The following is an 18,261-nucleotide window of genomic DNA, read 5'->3' on the forward strand; positions in this document are numbered from 1 at the left end:
CTTTACACACAGAGTGGTGGGAGCCTGAAATGGGCTGCCGGGAGTGGTGGTAGAGGCAAAGCAAACCCATTAAACCTGGGGTGGAGGAGATTTCTCCGGCAGACGCTGCTGAGTGAGATTATTGTGAATGTAATATTACTGTGAGAATGAGTCAGGAACCATATTGCTGTGTGTGAGTGTACTGTTGTGTCTGTGTACTGTGTCACTCACTGGGACACTATATTCAGTGCAATGAACACACAGGGTCTCACTCAGCACAGCACAGCATGAAGGCTGAGGAATAAACACCTTGCTGAGCTCAGACCTCAGTCTGGGCCATTACCAAGCAGTGCCTCTGAAAATGGGATCTCTGAACATGACAGACCAGGCCTTTGACCTGGGGATACGGAGGGATCTGTTTAACTGCCCCACAGATATAGACCGTTCAGCCCATCCACAAGTCCCTTCCACCATATTAGCCTATCTCCCGTTCCCTGTTCCCCATCTGCTCATCTCCTCCAACCTCGGAGTCACGAGGTTCCCCATTGACAGTTTGATGCTTCACAGCCTCTGGTCCAGTCTCCGGGGATGTGGTGAGTGTGTCCTCCAGACTCACACTGACTCAACCTCACTACACTGGGACCGTGAGCCCAGCTCTGGACACGGGCACTCAGTGGGGTTCAGTAAACAGGGGAACACACAGGATCATTAATTGGGGTGCTTCAGGAACTGATGAAACCCGGGCCCCTCCGCAGCATCTCACTCACCGTACACATCCAGTCGCATTTTGTTCTGAGTCTGTGCTCCTGAACTTGCTGTGACAGTCACCTCATAATCACCAGTGTCCTCTCTCTGCAGATCACGGATTTCCAGACTGAAGTTCCCGGGATGAAGAGTTATCCGTCGCTTGTACTCCTCAGATCCGTAATAGTCACTGATCTTGTTTGAATATGTCACTATCTTCATCCTGGGTGACAACCGTCTCCACACAAGCTCAACAACGTCCAGTCCGACTGGGATCCCAGGATGTAAGGAGACCGACTGTCCCCGTGTTCCATTCACAGTGGTCGGGGAATCCCCAGTCCCAGCTGAGGAGACAAGAGGAGACAGTCAGCAGGTGAATACAGTAACTGTAGAATCAGAGCCGGGTGGATCATAGTTACAGGAGCAGGCCATGTGGCCCATCATCTGACTTCTGACCCTGAGAGAGACCCGGCACACAGTTCCTCCATCACACAGTGAGCCCACCGGGGGAACAGAGTGAAGACTCTCCACACCCGGCCCTGAGGAAGGGAGTTGCAGCCTGCAGCCAGATATCGATGGTCATGACAGGGAGGCAGAGACATGGCAAATGGGCTCCAGTCTGGAGAAAAGGTTTGTAGTGTTTGGAGAGAGTGAACACAATGAGGGAATACGGGAAATCACCGTCTACACTGTCCCTTCACCCACTCCCAGTGCACAGGTCATGTACAGAATGAAGCTCGTCCACCCTGTCCTTCTGCAGAGGTCGACCGTGGCACTGGTCCTCTCGGCTGACCCTGACCACTGGTTCTTCACAGTGACGTTGTCGGATTAACATGACATTGTTGGATTAAGGTCTACAATTTTTGTTTTTTAATTGTCCTTTTCCTTGTTGCTTTAGCTTTCTTTTTGAGTTTATATTTGAATTATCACCTGTTTGTTAACTTTTAGTAAGTGTGGTATCTTTGGTTCTAGCCTTCTGCGGGGGGAGAGGAAGGAGAACTGGCTGGAAGATGGTGGGTGGTCAGGTGGGTGGGGAAAGGTAAAGACGAGAAAATCTGAAGGTGCTGGAAATCCGAGCAACACACACAAAATGCCAGGCAGTATCGATGGGAAAGAGTGAACAGTTGACATTTCAGGCCGGGACCCTTCATCAGAGAAAGGAAAGGGGCTGGGGAAGAAGGTATCTGATAGGAGTGAACAGAGGGCAATGGGAGAAAGGGAAGATGAGAGGCATTTCTGTTTCAATGGGACATCATTGTTTTCTGAGGCTGTGCCCTGTGGTCGAAGACACCCCACCATGCACATATGAAACATCCTCTCCAAGTCCATCAGTTTCGGTCTTTCAGTATTCAGAATCAGAATCAGGTTTATTATCACCAGGATGGGTCGTGAAATTTGCTAATTTTGAGTTAGCAGGACAATGCGATACATGACGATAGAGCGAAAGAAACAGAACTGCAGTAAATATATGTATAGAATGTATAATATGTATTGGAAGCTTCCTACTGGACATCTGTAGAAATTTTCAATGCTTTTCGCAGGCGAAACAAATCTCCTCAAACTCATAATGAAATGTCGTGGCTGTTCCTTATAGCTGTGTCAATATTTTATGACTAGGTTCAGTCCTCAGAGATATTGACACCCAGGAACTTGAAATTACTCACTGTCTTCACTTGTGATCACTCCCTGAGGAGTGTTTGTTCCCTCGCCTTGCCATTGCTAAGGTCTACAATCAGTTCTTTGGTCTTACTGATGTTCAGTGCAAGTGAGTTACGGCAACACCACTCAACTAGCTGCTCCTGTACGCCCTCTCATCACCATCTGAGACTCTGCTAACAATGGTTGTATCATCAGCAAATTGATAGATGACAGTTGAGCTGTGCCTAGCCACATGGTCATGGGTGTGCAGTAAGCACGCATCGCTGAGATGTGCCAGTGTTGATTGTCAGCGAAGTAGAGATGTTATTTCCAATCTGCACAGATTATGTCTTCTGGTTAGAAAGTTGAGGATCCAGCTACAGATGGAGGTACAGAGACCCAGGGTGTGGAGCTTCCCAGATTTTGCAACTCAACCTGTTGACTACAATTTTGTCCAGTCATCAGCCTCTCCTTGCTAGTAGTCTCACTACTCGCTGCCTCCATTTGTAAACCCACCTCCCCATCCTCAGTGCTATCACTGGCTCCCATCCCCCTGCCAAATTAGCTTAATTCCCAGACAACAGACCTGAAAAGATATTGGTCCCCTTCAGCTTCAGGTGTAACCCATACCTTTTGTACATGTCATACCTTCTCCGTAGGAGAGATCCCAAATAAAACACGAGTCGCCTCTTTACCATTCTGTGGTGTGTGGAAGTAGATTTGGTACGGTCTGCTCCTACAGACTCTACCATTCCTTATCCTTGTCTGCAAACCATTCCTGCCTGATGATCTGCTGTGCCATCTGGTGGGAGATGAGACTCTCAGTGAAGGTCTCTCTGTGGAGAGACCTCGGGTGGAGAGTGGTGCACACTGTGGTCAGAATCAAATTCAGGTTTATTCATTCATTCATTATGTTCTGTTTCGTCTAACGTGGACGATCATGGTCTTGACCATGATTGCTCTAGACAAATTTTCTACTAAAGTTGTTTGCCATTGCCACCTTTTGGCAGTGTCTTTACAAGATTGGTCACCCAACTATTATTAATCCTCTTTAGAGATTGTCTGCCTTGTGTCAGTGGTTCCATAAGCAGGATTTGTGATGTGCACCAGCTGCTCAATTGAACATCCGCCACCAATCCGGTTTATTATCACTGACCAATGCTGTGAAATCTGTTGTCCAGTGCAAGGCTGCCACGAAACAACAATTACACTAAATGACAAACAATAAACCATGACAAAGAGGAATAGCAAGGTATTGTTACTGGGTCCATGGTTCAGAAATCTGATGGCGGACGGGAAGAAACTGTTCCTCAATCAGAGTGTGGCTGTTCAGGTATCGAAAGGAAAGCAGACAGGCAGAGGGGTGGTGCAGCTCTGTTGGTAAAAAATGAAATCAAATCATTAGAAAGAGATGACGTAGGATCAGAATGTGTAAAATCGTTTTGGGTTGAATTAAGGAACTACAAGGGTAAAAAGATCGTGATGGGAGTTATCGACAGAATCCCAAACAGAAGTAAAGATGTTGTTGACAAAGTACAACAGCAGCCAGAAAATGCATGTCAAAAGGGCAGCATTACAATTGTCATGGAGGGTTTCAATGTGCAGGTAGATTGGGAAAATCAAGTTGCTGCTGGATCCCAAGAGGGGGAGTTTCTGGAATACGTATGAGATCTGGTTTTAGGGCAGCTCACGGTTGAGCCCACGAGGGGATCAGCTATCCTGGATTGGATGCTGTGCAATGAACCAGTACTGAAAAGAGGGCTTAAGGTAAAGGAACACTTTGGGACAAGTGACCATATATGATAGAATTCACCATGTAATTTGAGCAGGAAGAGCTAAAGTTTGCTGTATTGTCATCACAGTGGAGTAAAGGGAATTACGGGGGCATAGGAAAAGAGCTGACCAAAATTGAATGCTACCAGGGATTATTGTAGAGCAGCAATGACTGGAATTTCTGGAGCAATTCATAAGGTGCAGGATATATACATCCCAATGAAGAAGAAAAGATTATAATGTCACAATGGTGGGGGATTGGGAGCAAGGGTGGACCCAAATGCAAGACACATCTTGTGAGGTTACTTAGATTTAGTTTATTGTTCGATACCAGGAGAGCAAAGTAGAAGCAGGAGTAGCAATCTGGACAAGGACTCAGGATTACGACTAGGCTGGGACTAGGGGTCTGGGCTTGGACTCGGAATTGGATCCCAGAACTAGAGGAAACATGAAGAGGCTAGGGTATGGACTCCGAGCCCGAGACTGGGCAAGGACCCAGTAACTGGGTCTTGCCTCGGGCTCACACCCCAGAACCAGGCAAGGACATGACATGGGCTAGGCAGAGGATGAACATGGAAAACAGAGCCTCGGTCTTGGGGGAGTACGTACATGGAACCATGGACACATACACAGAACAGAGAGCCGGGACCCCTCCTTGGGTACAGGACATAGCGCCAGGACTAATGACCCTCCGCGGGGCAATGGCAAGACGGCCTGACTTACCCCACGGATGCGAGGACAAGATAAGACAAGAAATGACCCCCGCGGGGCAACGGCAAGACGGCCTGATTTACCCCACGGAGGCGAGGACAAGACAAGACCAACACGAATGAACACCAGGCAGTACCTATATAGCTCCGGCGATGGAACTAGACTGAAGTGCAGGCGGGGGCTGCATACGAGGGCTAGAGGCGAGAGGGGCACAGAAGGGATTCAGACAAGGGGTAGGACAGGAATCACAGACCGCCAGGGACAGGACTTGACTTGGTGCTTGAATGCCGCCGGAGCCAGGACTTGACTTGGTGCTTGAATGCCGCGAGGACCAGGACTTGACTTGGAACTTGAATGCTGCCAGAGCCAGGACTTGACTTGGAGCTTCCGGGTAGTGGCGAACTCTCGACTCCACCCGGGAACAGTAGACAACGGTTCTTGATTCCCTCTGGCGGGTCAACTGACAGACCCACCTCGGTGAGGAAACTTTGCAGGCTTGCTTTGGCGAGGTAACTGGACAGGGTTGCTCCAGTGAGGAGAGGCAAATTACCAGCACTCGCTTTTGCAGAGACTAGGCTTGCTCCAGCCAGATGACATCGGCAGATCGTACCCCGGATGACATTGCAGACGCACCCGCACCAAACGGCTGAAATCCAGAGACTATAAACTACCAGTTCAGCCGAGTGTTAATTGCCTCTGTGACGAGAATACACATAAAATTAAGATGTTTGCTGGCTTAGGTTAGCATCAGTGACATCAGCAAGTGGTCTGCCACCTGCCCTCAGGGGAAGGAGAGATAAGGAACAATGGAGCAGCGTCTGGAGATGTGTAATGAGGGGACGTGGGAGAGAGAGAGCTGTCTGGAGCGGCTCCCCCTTTGAACCCTGAACTGTTTGAAGTGATGGACAGGCGATACCCCAGCAGGGGGATAAAAAGGGACAGGTTCGCTAAGGCAAGAGACACACGCCACCCGAGGTAACGAGACCCTGGAAGTGGTACGCTTCTCACGAGTCGGTGGGAAGTACCAGACAACGGCCAGGGTGGAAAGGTACGATCAGCGGAAACCCGGTGTGTGTCCGCCCTTGCCTGGGTGCCGGGTTCACTGCAGAGGATCGACCGCATCTGGAGGAGGGGTCACAGTCGGTGACCTCAGGTGACATTACCAAGGACCTGCCCAAAAGCTGCTTGTGAGCCATATTGTCGGTCTGTGAGTGAAGCCGTGTCTGAATGATCAGTTGTTCCTGTTCCCTCTCTCTCTTCCCCCACGTTGTCCATCGCCAAGGCAACGATTACTGCGAACTGAACTACTAAACTGGACTGAACTTTGAGTCACTTTGAAATTTGGTCATTTACCCCTAGACAACGATAGAGCTTGATTGATGCTGTTATCTTAGATTCTGTGCACATGTGTGTTTATCATCGCTGAACTGTTGCATTTATTATCCTTTCGATTACTGTGTTGCTTGTTTCTTTAATAAAACTTTCTTAGTTCTAGTACTCCAGACTCCAACTAAGTGATCCATTTCTGCTGGTTTGGCAACCCAGTTACGGGGTACGTAACACCTCTAATCACCAAAGTCGAGGGACACGGGAAAACAGGGAACCAATGGTCTGGATCGTAACATAAACAAACTAAATTTAAAGGGACCCTGATCCGGACCATGACATATAAAGAGTTAGAGGATTGGGAAGATTTTTAAAACTAACAGAAGGCAAACAAAAAGTCATAAAGAAGGAAAAGAGGGAATACGAATGTAAACCAGCCAACAATATTAAAGAAGACCAAAAGTTTCTTCAGATATTCAAAGGGCAAAATTGAGGTGCGAGTAGAAATTGGACCACTGCAAAATAATGAGGGAGAGGTAGTAATGTGTTGACAAGGAAATGGCAGATGAATTGAATAACTATTTTGCATCAGCCTTTACTGTGGAATACACTAGCAGAATGCTGGCAGTTCAAGAATGTTGGGAAGCTGTACTGTATGAAGTTGCCATTCCTAAGGACAAGGTTCTTGGGAAACTGAAAGGTTTGAAGATTGGTAAGTCACCTGGATTGTGAAGATGTTGGTAACAATCTTTCAAGAATCAAGAGATTCTGGCATTGTTCAGGGGGACTGGAAAATTGCAAATGTCACTCCACTCTTCAAGAAGGGAGGGAGGTAGTAGAAAGGAAATTATGGGCTAGTTAGTCTGACCTCAGTGGCTGGGAAGATGTTTGAGTTGATTGTTAAGGATGTCATTTTGGGGTGTTTGGAGGGACATGATAAAATAGGCAGCAGTCAGCATGGTTTCCTCAAGGGGAAATCTTTTCTAACAATTGTTAAAGAGTTCTTTGAAGAAATAACAAGCAAAATAGATAAAAGTAAAGAAGAATCGGGCGCTGTTGTGTACTTGGAATTTCAGACGGTGTCACACGTGAGGCTGCTTAACAAGCCCATAGTATTACAGGGAAATGGTTGTCTGGCAGGAGGCAAAGACTGGGAATAAAAGGAGCCTTTTCTGGTTGGTTGCCAGTGACTGGTGATGTTCTACAGGGGTCTATGTTGAGACTAATTCTTTTCCGTTATATGTCAATGATTTGGATGATGGAATTGAAGGCTTTGTTGCAAAGTTTGCAGACGATATGAAGATAGGTTGAAGGGCGGGTAGTTTAGGGGAAGCAGAGAAGCTACAGAGCGACAGACAGATTATGAGAATGGGTAAAGGAGTGGCAAATGGAATACAGTGTTGGAAAATGTATGGTTATGCACTTTGGTACAAAAAATAAAAGTGCAGATTATTTTCTGAATGGAGAGTAAATTTGAAAATTCTGAGGTGCAAAGGGACTTGAGAGTGCATTCGCAGGTTAATTTGCAGGTTGAATCAGTGGGTGAGGAAGGCAAGTGTAATGTTAGCACTCATTGCCGAGGACTCAAATATAAAAACAAGGCTATAATGTTGAGGCTTTATAAAACACTGCTGAGGCCTCATTTGGAGTATTGTGAGCAGTTTTGAAGCGCTTGTCGTAACTGAAGTGTTTGATGGCTCTGGGCCTCCACTCACTGGAATTCAGCTGAAATGCTCTGTCCTCTGGTTTTAGACTCCCCAACCACAGGATGTGGAGAGGATGCTTCCTAGTGTTACGTACCCCGTAACTGGGTTGCCAAACCAGCAGAAATGGATCACTCAGTTGGAGTCTGGAGTACTAGAACTAAGAAAGTTTTATTAAAGAAACAAGCAACACAGTAATCGAAAGGATAATAAATGCAACAGTTCAGCGATGATAAACACACATGTGCACAGAATTAAGATAACAGCATCAATCAAGCTCTATCGTTGTCTAGGGGTAAATGACCAAATTTCAAAATGACTCAAAGTTCAGTCCAGTTCAGTTCGCAGTAATCGTTGCCATGGCGATGGACAACGTGGGGGAAGAGAGAGATAGAACAGGAACAACTGATCATTCAGAACGCTGCTTCACTCACAGACCGGCGAGATGACTCACAAGCAACTTTTGGGCGGGTCCTTGGTGATGTCACCTGAGGTCACCGACTGTGACCCCTCCTCCAGATGTGGTCGATCCTCTGCAGTGAACCCGGCACCCAGGCAAGGGCGGACACACACCGGGTTCCCGCTGATCGTACCTTTCCACCCTGGTCGTTGTCTGATACTTCTCACCCACTCGAGAGAGGCGCACCGCTTCCAGGGTCTCGTTACCTCGGGTGGCGTGTGTGTCTGTCTTAGCAAACCTGTCCCTTTTTATCCCCCTGCTGGGGTATCGCCTGTCCATCACTTCAAACAGTTCAGGGTTCAAAGGGGGGAGCCGCTCCAGACAGCTCTCTCTCTCCCACGTCCCTTCATTACACATCTCCAGACACTGCTCCATTGTTCCTTATCTCTCCTTCCCCTGAGGGCAGGTGGCAGACCAACTGCTGATGCCACTGATGCTAGCCCAGGCCAGCAAACACCTTAATTTTATGTGCATTCTCGTAACACTTCCCCCCTTTTAAGGATTTTTACCGGGAGGTAAAAATTACAAACATGACTACATTATTGGATACACACACAAATATGCATCTTTATCAGTTATTTGGCTAATACAGAGAATTTGAAGCTGTCAACACCTTGACAGACAGTCATCACATTTTCTGTTCCTTTTACACGTGTTATTAATAATCCCTTAGACCAGGCTCCAACTCAGCAAACTTCATAGTGGCCAAAAACACTGATGAATTGCGACCAATGTAACCTCTCATTTGGTTTTGTCCCGGACCACAACAACAAGGGTCGTCCCATTCCGACTCAATTTTCTCTCGCAAGGGCTTAGTAGGAGGGGGAGGGGTGGTAACCGCAGAGTTATTGCAAAACTTCCTGCAGTACCCCACCATCTCCAAGAGCCTTCTGAGGGCCCTCTTGTCTGTCGGGGTTGGGAGGTCAGCGATAGCCTGCACTGTAGCTTGCATCACTGCCAGCTGCCCCTGTGTCACCACAATTCCCAGGTAAGTGACCCTCGTGTGGCCGAATTCATTTTTTTCAAGGTTCACTATCAAACTGGCTTCAGACAGCCGTATTAAATTGCCAATACACACCTCTGTGTTCATCAGCCCTTTAGTCACTGAATTACTCAAAAAATATGGGTGTTGTTTACTTGGCTGCCCTATTGTAACCACAATCACCCAACGTCCCAGTTCTTTGCATTTCCTCGGGACAATCAAACACATGGGTGCGAGTCGTTTAATTACTCCTTCTAAAGATTCGCTTTGTTCGGGGATTAAGGGAGAGACCTTATCAGTAGACCTGGCCAAAACAATAGCCTTCTCCCATCTGACCGATCCCATCCTAATCTTTTCAAAATGGTTTTTTCCTCTTAGCAGGGGGCCCCTAGCTTCATTGATTTCCACGCTAACACCGACTAGGTTTGTTAGCATATCAAAAGCCGGTGTCCATCTCAGTTCGCGTCGGTCATGATCAATAACATTTTTCCCCCTGGGCAGCCGGTAAATCTCTTTCATGATTCCACCAACTGTTTCCTCCAGCACCGCAAAATGTCCACTGGGGGGTACCTCGTGGGCCATGTTAAAAACCTCACCCCCATAACTCTTTTGCACCACCCCCCACTCCTCATCTGCGGATACTGTACTTGAATTCCCTTTCTTCCTTAGCACTTCCTCATCCGCACAATAGCCTACTAGTTCCCTTGTTAAAGCTGTGTCAGAGAGAGCTGTCTCTGCCAAAACCATCAGCCCCTCGTCTCGCTCCTGCGTCTGCACAAATTCTTTCCTGGCTACTGCTACGTCTGTCCCAGCTCCCTCACTACCTCTTATCTCACTACACCCCGTCTCATACAAGGTTGGCAGAAATGTTTCAGCTAAATTCATGTCGGCCTCTGCAGCTTTCGCCATCCGCCGAGTTACTGCGCGAACGGGATAAACCTGCGAGTCCACGGGCGTGGCCTCCATGCTGGCAGGCTGACTTGTCAGCCTCACGGCGGGGAACACAATTCCTCCGGCGATGTCATTACCGAGCAAGACTTCCACGTCTTTCATCGGTAATTCGGACCTCACCCCGATCGTGACTAGTCCAGAGACCAGGTTGCTCTGTAAGTGTATCTGGTGCAAAGGGACTGACTCTGTCCCTTCCCCAACACCTTTGACCTCTACCTCCCCAGTCTGGGTCTCTGAGCTAAACTCTAATACACTCTTCAGTATTAGTGACTGACACGCTCCCGTGTCTCTCCAGATCCGCACTGGAACTGGTTTTAACCTCTCCTTCACTGACACCAGTCCGGCCGAGATAAACCTCTCGCGCCCTTCCTGGACTTTTTCAGACCTGTCCTTCCCTAGCGTTTCGCTTAACAGCTCGATACAGCCATTCAAAATTTCCGCTTTTCCTTTCCCCGTCTCCTTCCTTGGGGCAAAGCACCTGGACGCAAAGTGTCCGGCTTTCCCACAATTATAACAGACGACCCCAGGAGACTTCCTACCAGACTGCTCCCGGTCTACCTTATCCTTTTCACTAGTCCCCGGCTTACTTTCTGACTTTTCCGGCGGACTCTCCCCGCCGTCCTGACTACCCTTCTGGTAGCCTTTACTCGGGGCAAACTTCACTTTATGCGTCAACGCGTACTCATCCGCTAACTTAGCAGTTGCGGCTAACGTGGCTGCCTCTTTCTCATCGAGGTAGGGTCTCATACTCTCAGGGACACAACCTTTAAACTGCTCAATCAGAATCAGCTGCAGCAGTCTGTCATAATCCCCCTCTACCCCTTTCGAGGCGCACCAACGCTCACAATATGTTTGCATCTCACGGGCAAACTCCAAATACGTGCGGTCCCACTGCTTCCTCGCATTCCGGAACCTCTGCCGGTATGCCTCCGGGACCAACTCATAAATCCTGAGGATGGCCTCTTTCACCACCTCATACCTCTGGGCATCTTCCGCGGACAAAGCTGAGTAAGCTTCTTGGGCCTTCCCTTTCAGTACACTCTGAAGTAAAACAACCCACTTATCCCTCGGCCAGTCCTGACTTATAGCCACTTTTTCGAAGTGGAGAAAGTACCGATCCACGTCGGTATCGTCAAATGGGGGAACCAGCCTAACCTCCTGGGTCACCCGGAACCCTCCACCTTGGTTCGGCACGAGCCCCTGCTCGGCCCTTATCTTTAACTTCTCCAGCTCAAATTCCCTTTCCCTCTGTTTTGCTCTCTCTTCTCGCTCCCATTGCCTCTCTTTCTCCTCTCTCTCTGTCTTTCTCTCTCTTGCCTTTCTACCTCTTTCTCTCTCTCCCGCCTTTCTAACTGCTTCTCTTTGTGTTCTAACTGCCGTACCCGGAACTCGTGCTCGAGTCTCAGTTTTTCAAGCTGTACCTGTACCGCGTCTTCAGCAGGTTTTTCAATAGACACCACCCCCAGCTCACCTTGGGGAAACACACCTTTAGATACATAGTGCTCTACAATAGCTCTGTGTATCTCCTCTCTCCTCATTGTCGACTTCACCTTAGCAAGATTCAACCATTTTGCCACAGCTATCAATTCCGATTTCCTGGCATCCTCTAATGCCTCCAAGGTCAGCGCCTTTATAAATTCCTCAGCCTCCATTTCTGCTGTTTGTCTTTTCTTTCTTTCGGGAATTTTAACCCAATCAATTTACTCCGTCCCAAATTTAGCGTTCAAAATCGCGGACGAGAACCCCACTTATGTTACGTAACCCGTAACTGGGTTGCCAAACCAGCAGAAATGGATCACTCAGTTGGAGTCTGGAGTACTAGAACTAAGAAAGTTTTATTAAAGAAACAAGCAACACAGTAATCGAAAGGATAATAAATGCAACAGTTCAGCGATGATAAACACACATGTGCACAGAATTAAGATAACAGCATCAATCAAGCTCTATCATTGTCTAGGGGTAAATGACCAAATTTCAAAATGACTCAAAGTTCAGTCCAGTTCAGTTCGCAGTAATCGTTGCCATGGCGATGGACAACGTGGGGGAAGAGAGAGATAGAACAGGAACAACTGATCATTCAGAACGCTGCTTCACTCACAGACCGGCGAGATGACTCACAAGCAACTTTTGGGCGGGTCCTTGGTGATGTCACCTGAGGTCACCGACTGTGACCCCTCCTCCAGATGTGGTCGATCCTCTGCAGTGAACCCGGCACCCAGGCAAGGGCGGACACACACCGGGTTCCCGCTGATCGTACCTTTCCACCCTGGTCGTTGTCTGATACTTCTCACCCACTCGTGAGAGGCGCACCGCTTCCAGGGTCTCGTTACCTCGGGTGGTGTGTGTGTCTGTCTTAGCGAACCTGTCCCTTTTTATCTCCCTGCTGGGTTATCGCCTGTCCATCACTTCAAACAGTTCAGGGTTCAAAGGGGGGAGCCGCTCCAGACAGCTCTCTCTCCCACATCCCTTCATTACACATCTCCAGACGCTGCTCCATTGTTCCTTATCTCTCCTTCCCCTGAGGGCAGGTGGCAGACCAACTGCTGATGCCACTGATGCTAGCCCAGGCCAGCAAACATCTTAATTTTATGTGTATTCTCGTAACACTAGGGTGAGGGAGTCACGTAATTTAAGAAAGGCTCTAAAAATCAACCAGGAAATTATAGGCTGATGAGTCTGACATCAGTGGGAAAGTGACTGGAAGGTATTCTAAGGGACTGGATATATGAGTATTTGGAAAGACATGAACAATTTAAGGATAGACTGCTTTGTCTCTTGCATGGCAGGTCATGTCGAAAAAAATCTTATAGGGTTTTTTGAGGAAGTTGCCAGGAACGTGGATGAAGGCAAGGCAGTGGATGTTCTCCACATGGACTTCAGCAAAGCATTTGACAAGGTCCCACATGGCAGCATGGTCAAGAAGGTTCGGTTTTTAAGCATCAATTTGAGGTAGTAAATTGGATTAGACATCGGCTTTGCCAAAGAAGCCAGATAGTGGTAGCAGATAGTTGGGTCTCTGACTGGAGACCAGTGACGAGTGGAGTACCACAGAGAACAGTGCTGGGTCCATGGATAACAATGTGCTTAACTGGATCAGCAGATTTACAGATGACACCAAGATTGGGGGTGTTGCGGACAGCGAGAAAGACTATCATGGCTTTCAGTGAGATCTGGACCAGCTGGAAAAATAGGATGAAAAACGGCTGATGGAAATTAATGCAGACAAGATCGAGGTGTTGCATTTTAGTAGGAGCAACCAGGGTAGCTCTTACACTGTGAACAGTTGGGCGCTGAGGAGTGTGGTAGAACCAAGGGATCTGGGGATACAGGCCCATAATTCATTGAAAGTGGCCTCACACATTGATAGGATCATGAAGAAAGCTTTTGGCACATTGGCCTTCATAAATCAAAGTATTAAGTACAGGAGATGAGATGTTATGTTGAAGTTGTATAGGACGTTGCTGAGGCCTAATTTGGAGTATAGTGCGCAGTTCTGGTCACTAACCTACAGGAAAGATGAAAGAGGCTGAGAGAGTACAGAGAAAATTTACAAGGTTGTTGCCAGTTCTGGAGGATCTGAGTTACATGGAAAGATCAAATAAAATTAGGAATTTATTCCTTGGAATGCAGATGATGCCAAGGAAATTTGATCAAGGTAAACAGAGTTATAAGGGATAGAGTAAATGAAAGCAGGTGTTTTCCACTGAGTTTGGGTGGGACCACAACTAGAGGTCATAGGTTAAGGGGGAAAGGTGGAAAGTTTATGGTGAACATGAGGGGAAACTTCTTCATTCAGAGGGTTGTGAGAGTCTTGAATGAGCTGGTGTGTGCAAGTTCGATTTCAATATTTAAATGAAGTTTGGAAGGGAGTGGTAAGGAGGTCTCTGATCCCAGAACAGATTGATGGGAGCAGGCAGTTTAAATCGTGCAATCGAGTAGATGGGCCAAAGGGCCGATTTCTGTGCAGTATTTCTCTATGACTCCATGCCCTTTTGCACTCCTAATCAGCTTTGTAAGTGTACTCCTACATGCCCTGTAGTCCTCAAGGCATATTCCAGGTTCAGGAGACTCAGGACCCACACAGCCAGGTTCAGGTAAAGTTATTACCTTCAACCACCAGGCTCTTGAAACAGAGCTGATAACTTCACTGAAATTTACTCGCTCCATCACTGAACTTGTCCCACAAACTAAGGGCTCACTTTCAAGGACTCTTCACCTTGTACTTCTGATATTTATTGCTATTTCTTTGTTTATTATTTTATTTCATTTTTTGCACTTTGTTGTCTTTTGCACATTTATTGTTTGTCCATCCTGTTGAGTGTGATCTTTCATTGATTCTGTTATGTTTCTTGGATTTACTGAGCTTTCACACATGAAAACAAATCTCAGGATTGTGTCTGGTGACATATATGTACTGAGATGATAAATTTACTTTGAACCTTGAGGATCATCTGCATATTTCTTCAGAGGGCCTTACTGGACACACCCAACTAATTCCATCCCATTCAATACCCTGGCTATCTCAGGATATTTAGCCTTGACTTTGATCCAGGATGCTGGCACAGATGTTATGTCAAACATACTTTTCAGCCCGCCGTCATTTGCAAGCTCGAGGAGTTGATCTCCTTCCAGCGCTGACTTGGTGATGCGCGGGTAATGACCTCGAGTGCGTTCAAGTTCAACAGTGGGTGTGACAGGGAATGAGGAAAGGTGCAGCTCACTCCTATCGTTTCATATCGCCAAATCATATCGTTGCCTCGCGGCCCAGAGCACATGCTTTGTGGCTTGGTGGTTGGGGACTGCTGATCTATATATTTCTTCAGAAGGCTTTACTGGACACACTAAACTAATTCCATCCCATTCAATACCCTGGTACCGTGGCAGTCCCAGTCTCCATCAGGGACCTGTAATAACCCTATTATTCCTACAGCTATCTGTAACTTCTCTAATTCCCACTGATTACTGGCACCTACAGCACAGTACATCCCTCAAAGTGATCATCCACTATTATTTCTAAATTGTACATGTACAGCCTCACTGGCTGACCCTCCAGAAATGGACTCTCCAAGTATTACCATGATCAAAACTGGTGGCTACGAGCTTGTGGGCACTATGGAGATGTGGCTGAAAGAGGGTCAGAGCTGGGAGCTAAACATCCAACGATATTCATCTCATCAAAAAGGCAGGTTGCTGGGCAGAGGGGTGATTTGGTAAAAAGAATGAAATAAACCCATAAAACAGATTGATGAGAGGATCAATAGATTAAGAACGTTTGTGGATGGAGTTGATGAACTTCAAAGGTCACAAGACCCTGAAGGGACATGTACAGGCTGCAGAATAGCAGTCAGGATGAGGGTACAAAAGGCATGTGAGAAACGCTGCCTTTCTCATGTGCTTTTTCTCCCAGGAGATAGAAAAGGAACGTGCGAAAGGCAATGTTACAATGATCATGGAGGACTCCCACAAGAATGGACTGGGGAAAATCAGGCTGAGAGTGAACTCCATGCAAAAGAACTGGTGGCTTTCCAGAGCAACATAAGGTAGATCACACAAGGGAAGAGGCATGTCTAGGTCTGGACATTGTATAAAGAGGTAGACTTGATCAGGGAGCTTAAGGAGATAGAATCCCTTGCAGGCAGTGACCACAATCTAGTAAACTTCACCATGCAGTTTGAAGGAAACTGAAATCTAATGTAATGGTATTAGTTATCGAATCATTCAGCACAGACACAGGTAGTTTGATTTGACTGGTCCAAGCCAAATGAAATTACCCATCTCAATCGTCAGTGTTTGGCCCTCAACCTTTCAAGCTTTTCTGATCTATGCACTTGTCCTACTGACATTTAGAAGTTGCTATTTTATCTGCCTTATCCCTTTCTCTGGCAGCTGATTCTACATAAGTATTTCCCAGTGTGTATTAAAGTTGTCTCCTCAAGTCCCTCAAATCTTAAATGTTGCCTCTCAAGTGCCTCTTCAATAATTCCCCTCAGATCTTAAACTTATGTCTCAAGTCTCAATTCTCCAGAAGTGGGGAAAAAGGCAGAGTATATTCACCCAATCAATGCTCCACGATTTCATATCTCTCTAAAAGATCATGTCTCAGTCTCCTATGATCTGAATAAAGTTCTAACTTGTCCAACATCTCCTGGTGATGACCAAGGATAACTACAGAAGCATGAGAGAGGAGCTGGCCAGAGCTGATTGGAAGGAATTGATGATACAAAGATAGGTGGAGGAGCGGGTAGTGTTGAGGAAACAGGGAGCCTGCAGAGAGACTTAGATAATTTTGGAGAATGGGCAAAGAATTGGCAAATGAACTACAATCTTGGAAAGTGTATGGTCATGCACATTGGTGGAATAAATCAACAGGCAGACTATTACTGTGTTTAGATGGGGAGAGAATTCAAAATGCAGAGATGCAAAGAGACTTGGGATTCCTTGAGCAGGACACCCTGAGGTAATTGAAGGCAGATCGGTTCTTGGTTAGCCAGGACATCAAATGTATGAGGAGATGGCAGGGGAATATGGAAGCTGGAGGAATTGGATCAGCCCATGATTGAGTGGCAGAGCTAAATGGCCTCCTTCTGCTTCTATAGTTATTGAATTATTCAGCACAGACACAGGTGATCCAATCCAAATGAAATGACCCATCCCAATTGGCAGTTTTTGGCCGTTAACCTATTAAGTTTTTCTGATCCATGCACTTGTCCAACTGACTTTTAGAAGTTGCTGACATGAGGAAATCTGCAGATGCTGGAATTTCAAGCAACACACACAAAAAAACACTGGTGAACGCAGCAGGCCAGGCAGCATCTCTAGAAAGAGGTGCAGTCGAAGTTTCGGGCCGAGACCCTTCGTCAGGACTAACTGAAAGAAGAGATAGTAAGAGATTTGAAAGTGGGAGGGGGAGGGGAGATCTGAAATGATAGGAGAAGACAGGAGGGGAGGGGTGGATCTAAGAGCTGGTGAAGGGAGTGGATCATGGGACGGGAAGCCTGGGGAGAAAGAGAATGGGGAAGGGGAGCCCAGAGGGTGGAGAGCAGGCAAGGAGTTATACTGAGATGGACAGATGGAGAAAAAAGAGAGAAAAAAAATGGGGGAAAAATAAAAAATATATTTTAAAAAATATATTAGATAAATAAATAAGGAATGAGGTGTGAAGGGGAGGAGGGGCATTAACGGAAGTTAGAGAAGTCAATATTCATGCCATCAGGTTGGAGGCTACCCAGACGGAATATAAGGTGCTGTTCCTCCAACCTGAGTGTGGCTTCATCTTTACAGTAGAGGAGGCCGTGGATAGACATATCAGAATGGCAATGGGACGTGGAATTAAAATGTGTGGCCACTGGGAGGTCCTGCTTTCTCTGGCAGGCAGAGTGTAGGTGTTTAGCGAAATGGTCTCCCAGCCTGCGTCGCGTCTCGCCAGTATATAGAAGGCCGCATCGGGAGCACCGGACGCAGTATATCACCCCAGCCAACTCACAGGTGAAGTGTCGCCTCACCTGGAAGGACTGTCTGGGCCCCTGAATGGTGGTGAGGGAGGAAGTGTAAGGGCATGTGTAGCACTTGTTCCGCCTACAAGGATAAGTGCCGGGAGGGAGATCAGTGGGGAGGGATCGGGGGGGGGGAAACGAATGGACAAGGGAGTTGCATAGGGAGCGATCCCAGCGGAAAGCAGAAAGTGGGGGGAGGGAAAGATGTGCTTAGTGGTGGGATCCCATTGGAGGTGGTGGAAGTTACGGAGAATTATATGTTGGACCCAGAGGCTGGTGGGGTTGTAGGTTAGGACAAGGGGAACCCTATTTCTAGTGGGGTGATGGGAGGATGGAGTGAGAGCAGATGTGCGTGAAATGGGAGAGATGCGTTTGAGAGCAGAGTTGATGGGGGAGGAAGGGAAGCCTCTTTCTTTAAAAAAGGAAGACATCTCCTTCGTCCTGGAATGAAAAGCCTCATCCTGAGAGCAGATGCAGCAGAGTTGTGAGAAGGGGATGGCA

General features: G+C 47.2%; 1 protein-coding gene across 4 annotated transcripts in view; it reads right to left on the reverse strand.

Moving 5' to 3' along the window:
- The window catches only part of LOC134355363 (muscle M-line assembly protein unc-89-like), a 55,694-nt gene that overhangs the window by 30,470 nt on the left and 6,963 nt on the right, over positions 1-18,261 (reverse strand). For all 4 annotated transcript variants that reach the window (XR_010020050.1, XM_063065139.1, XM_063065138.1 and 1 more), the window contains exon 2: positions 747-1,067. Coding sequence is in view for 3 of the 4 variants with exons in the window: in XM_063065139.1 (XP_062921209.1) it covers positions 747-1,067 (321 nt within the window). In the remaining variant the exon portion in view is untranslated. The remainder of the gene's footprint in view (positions 1-746; positions 1,068-18,261) is intronic.

This window comes from Mobula hypostoma, chromosome 13 (genome assembly GCF_963921235.1).
Source record: "Mobula hypostoma chromosome 13, sMobHyp1.1, whole genome shotgun sequence".
Lineage (NCBI taxonomy): Eukaryota > Metazoa > Chordata > Chondrichthyes > Myliobatiformes > Myliobatidae > Mobula > Mobula hypostoma.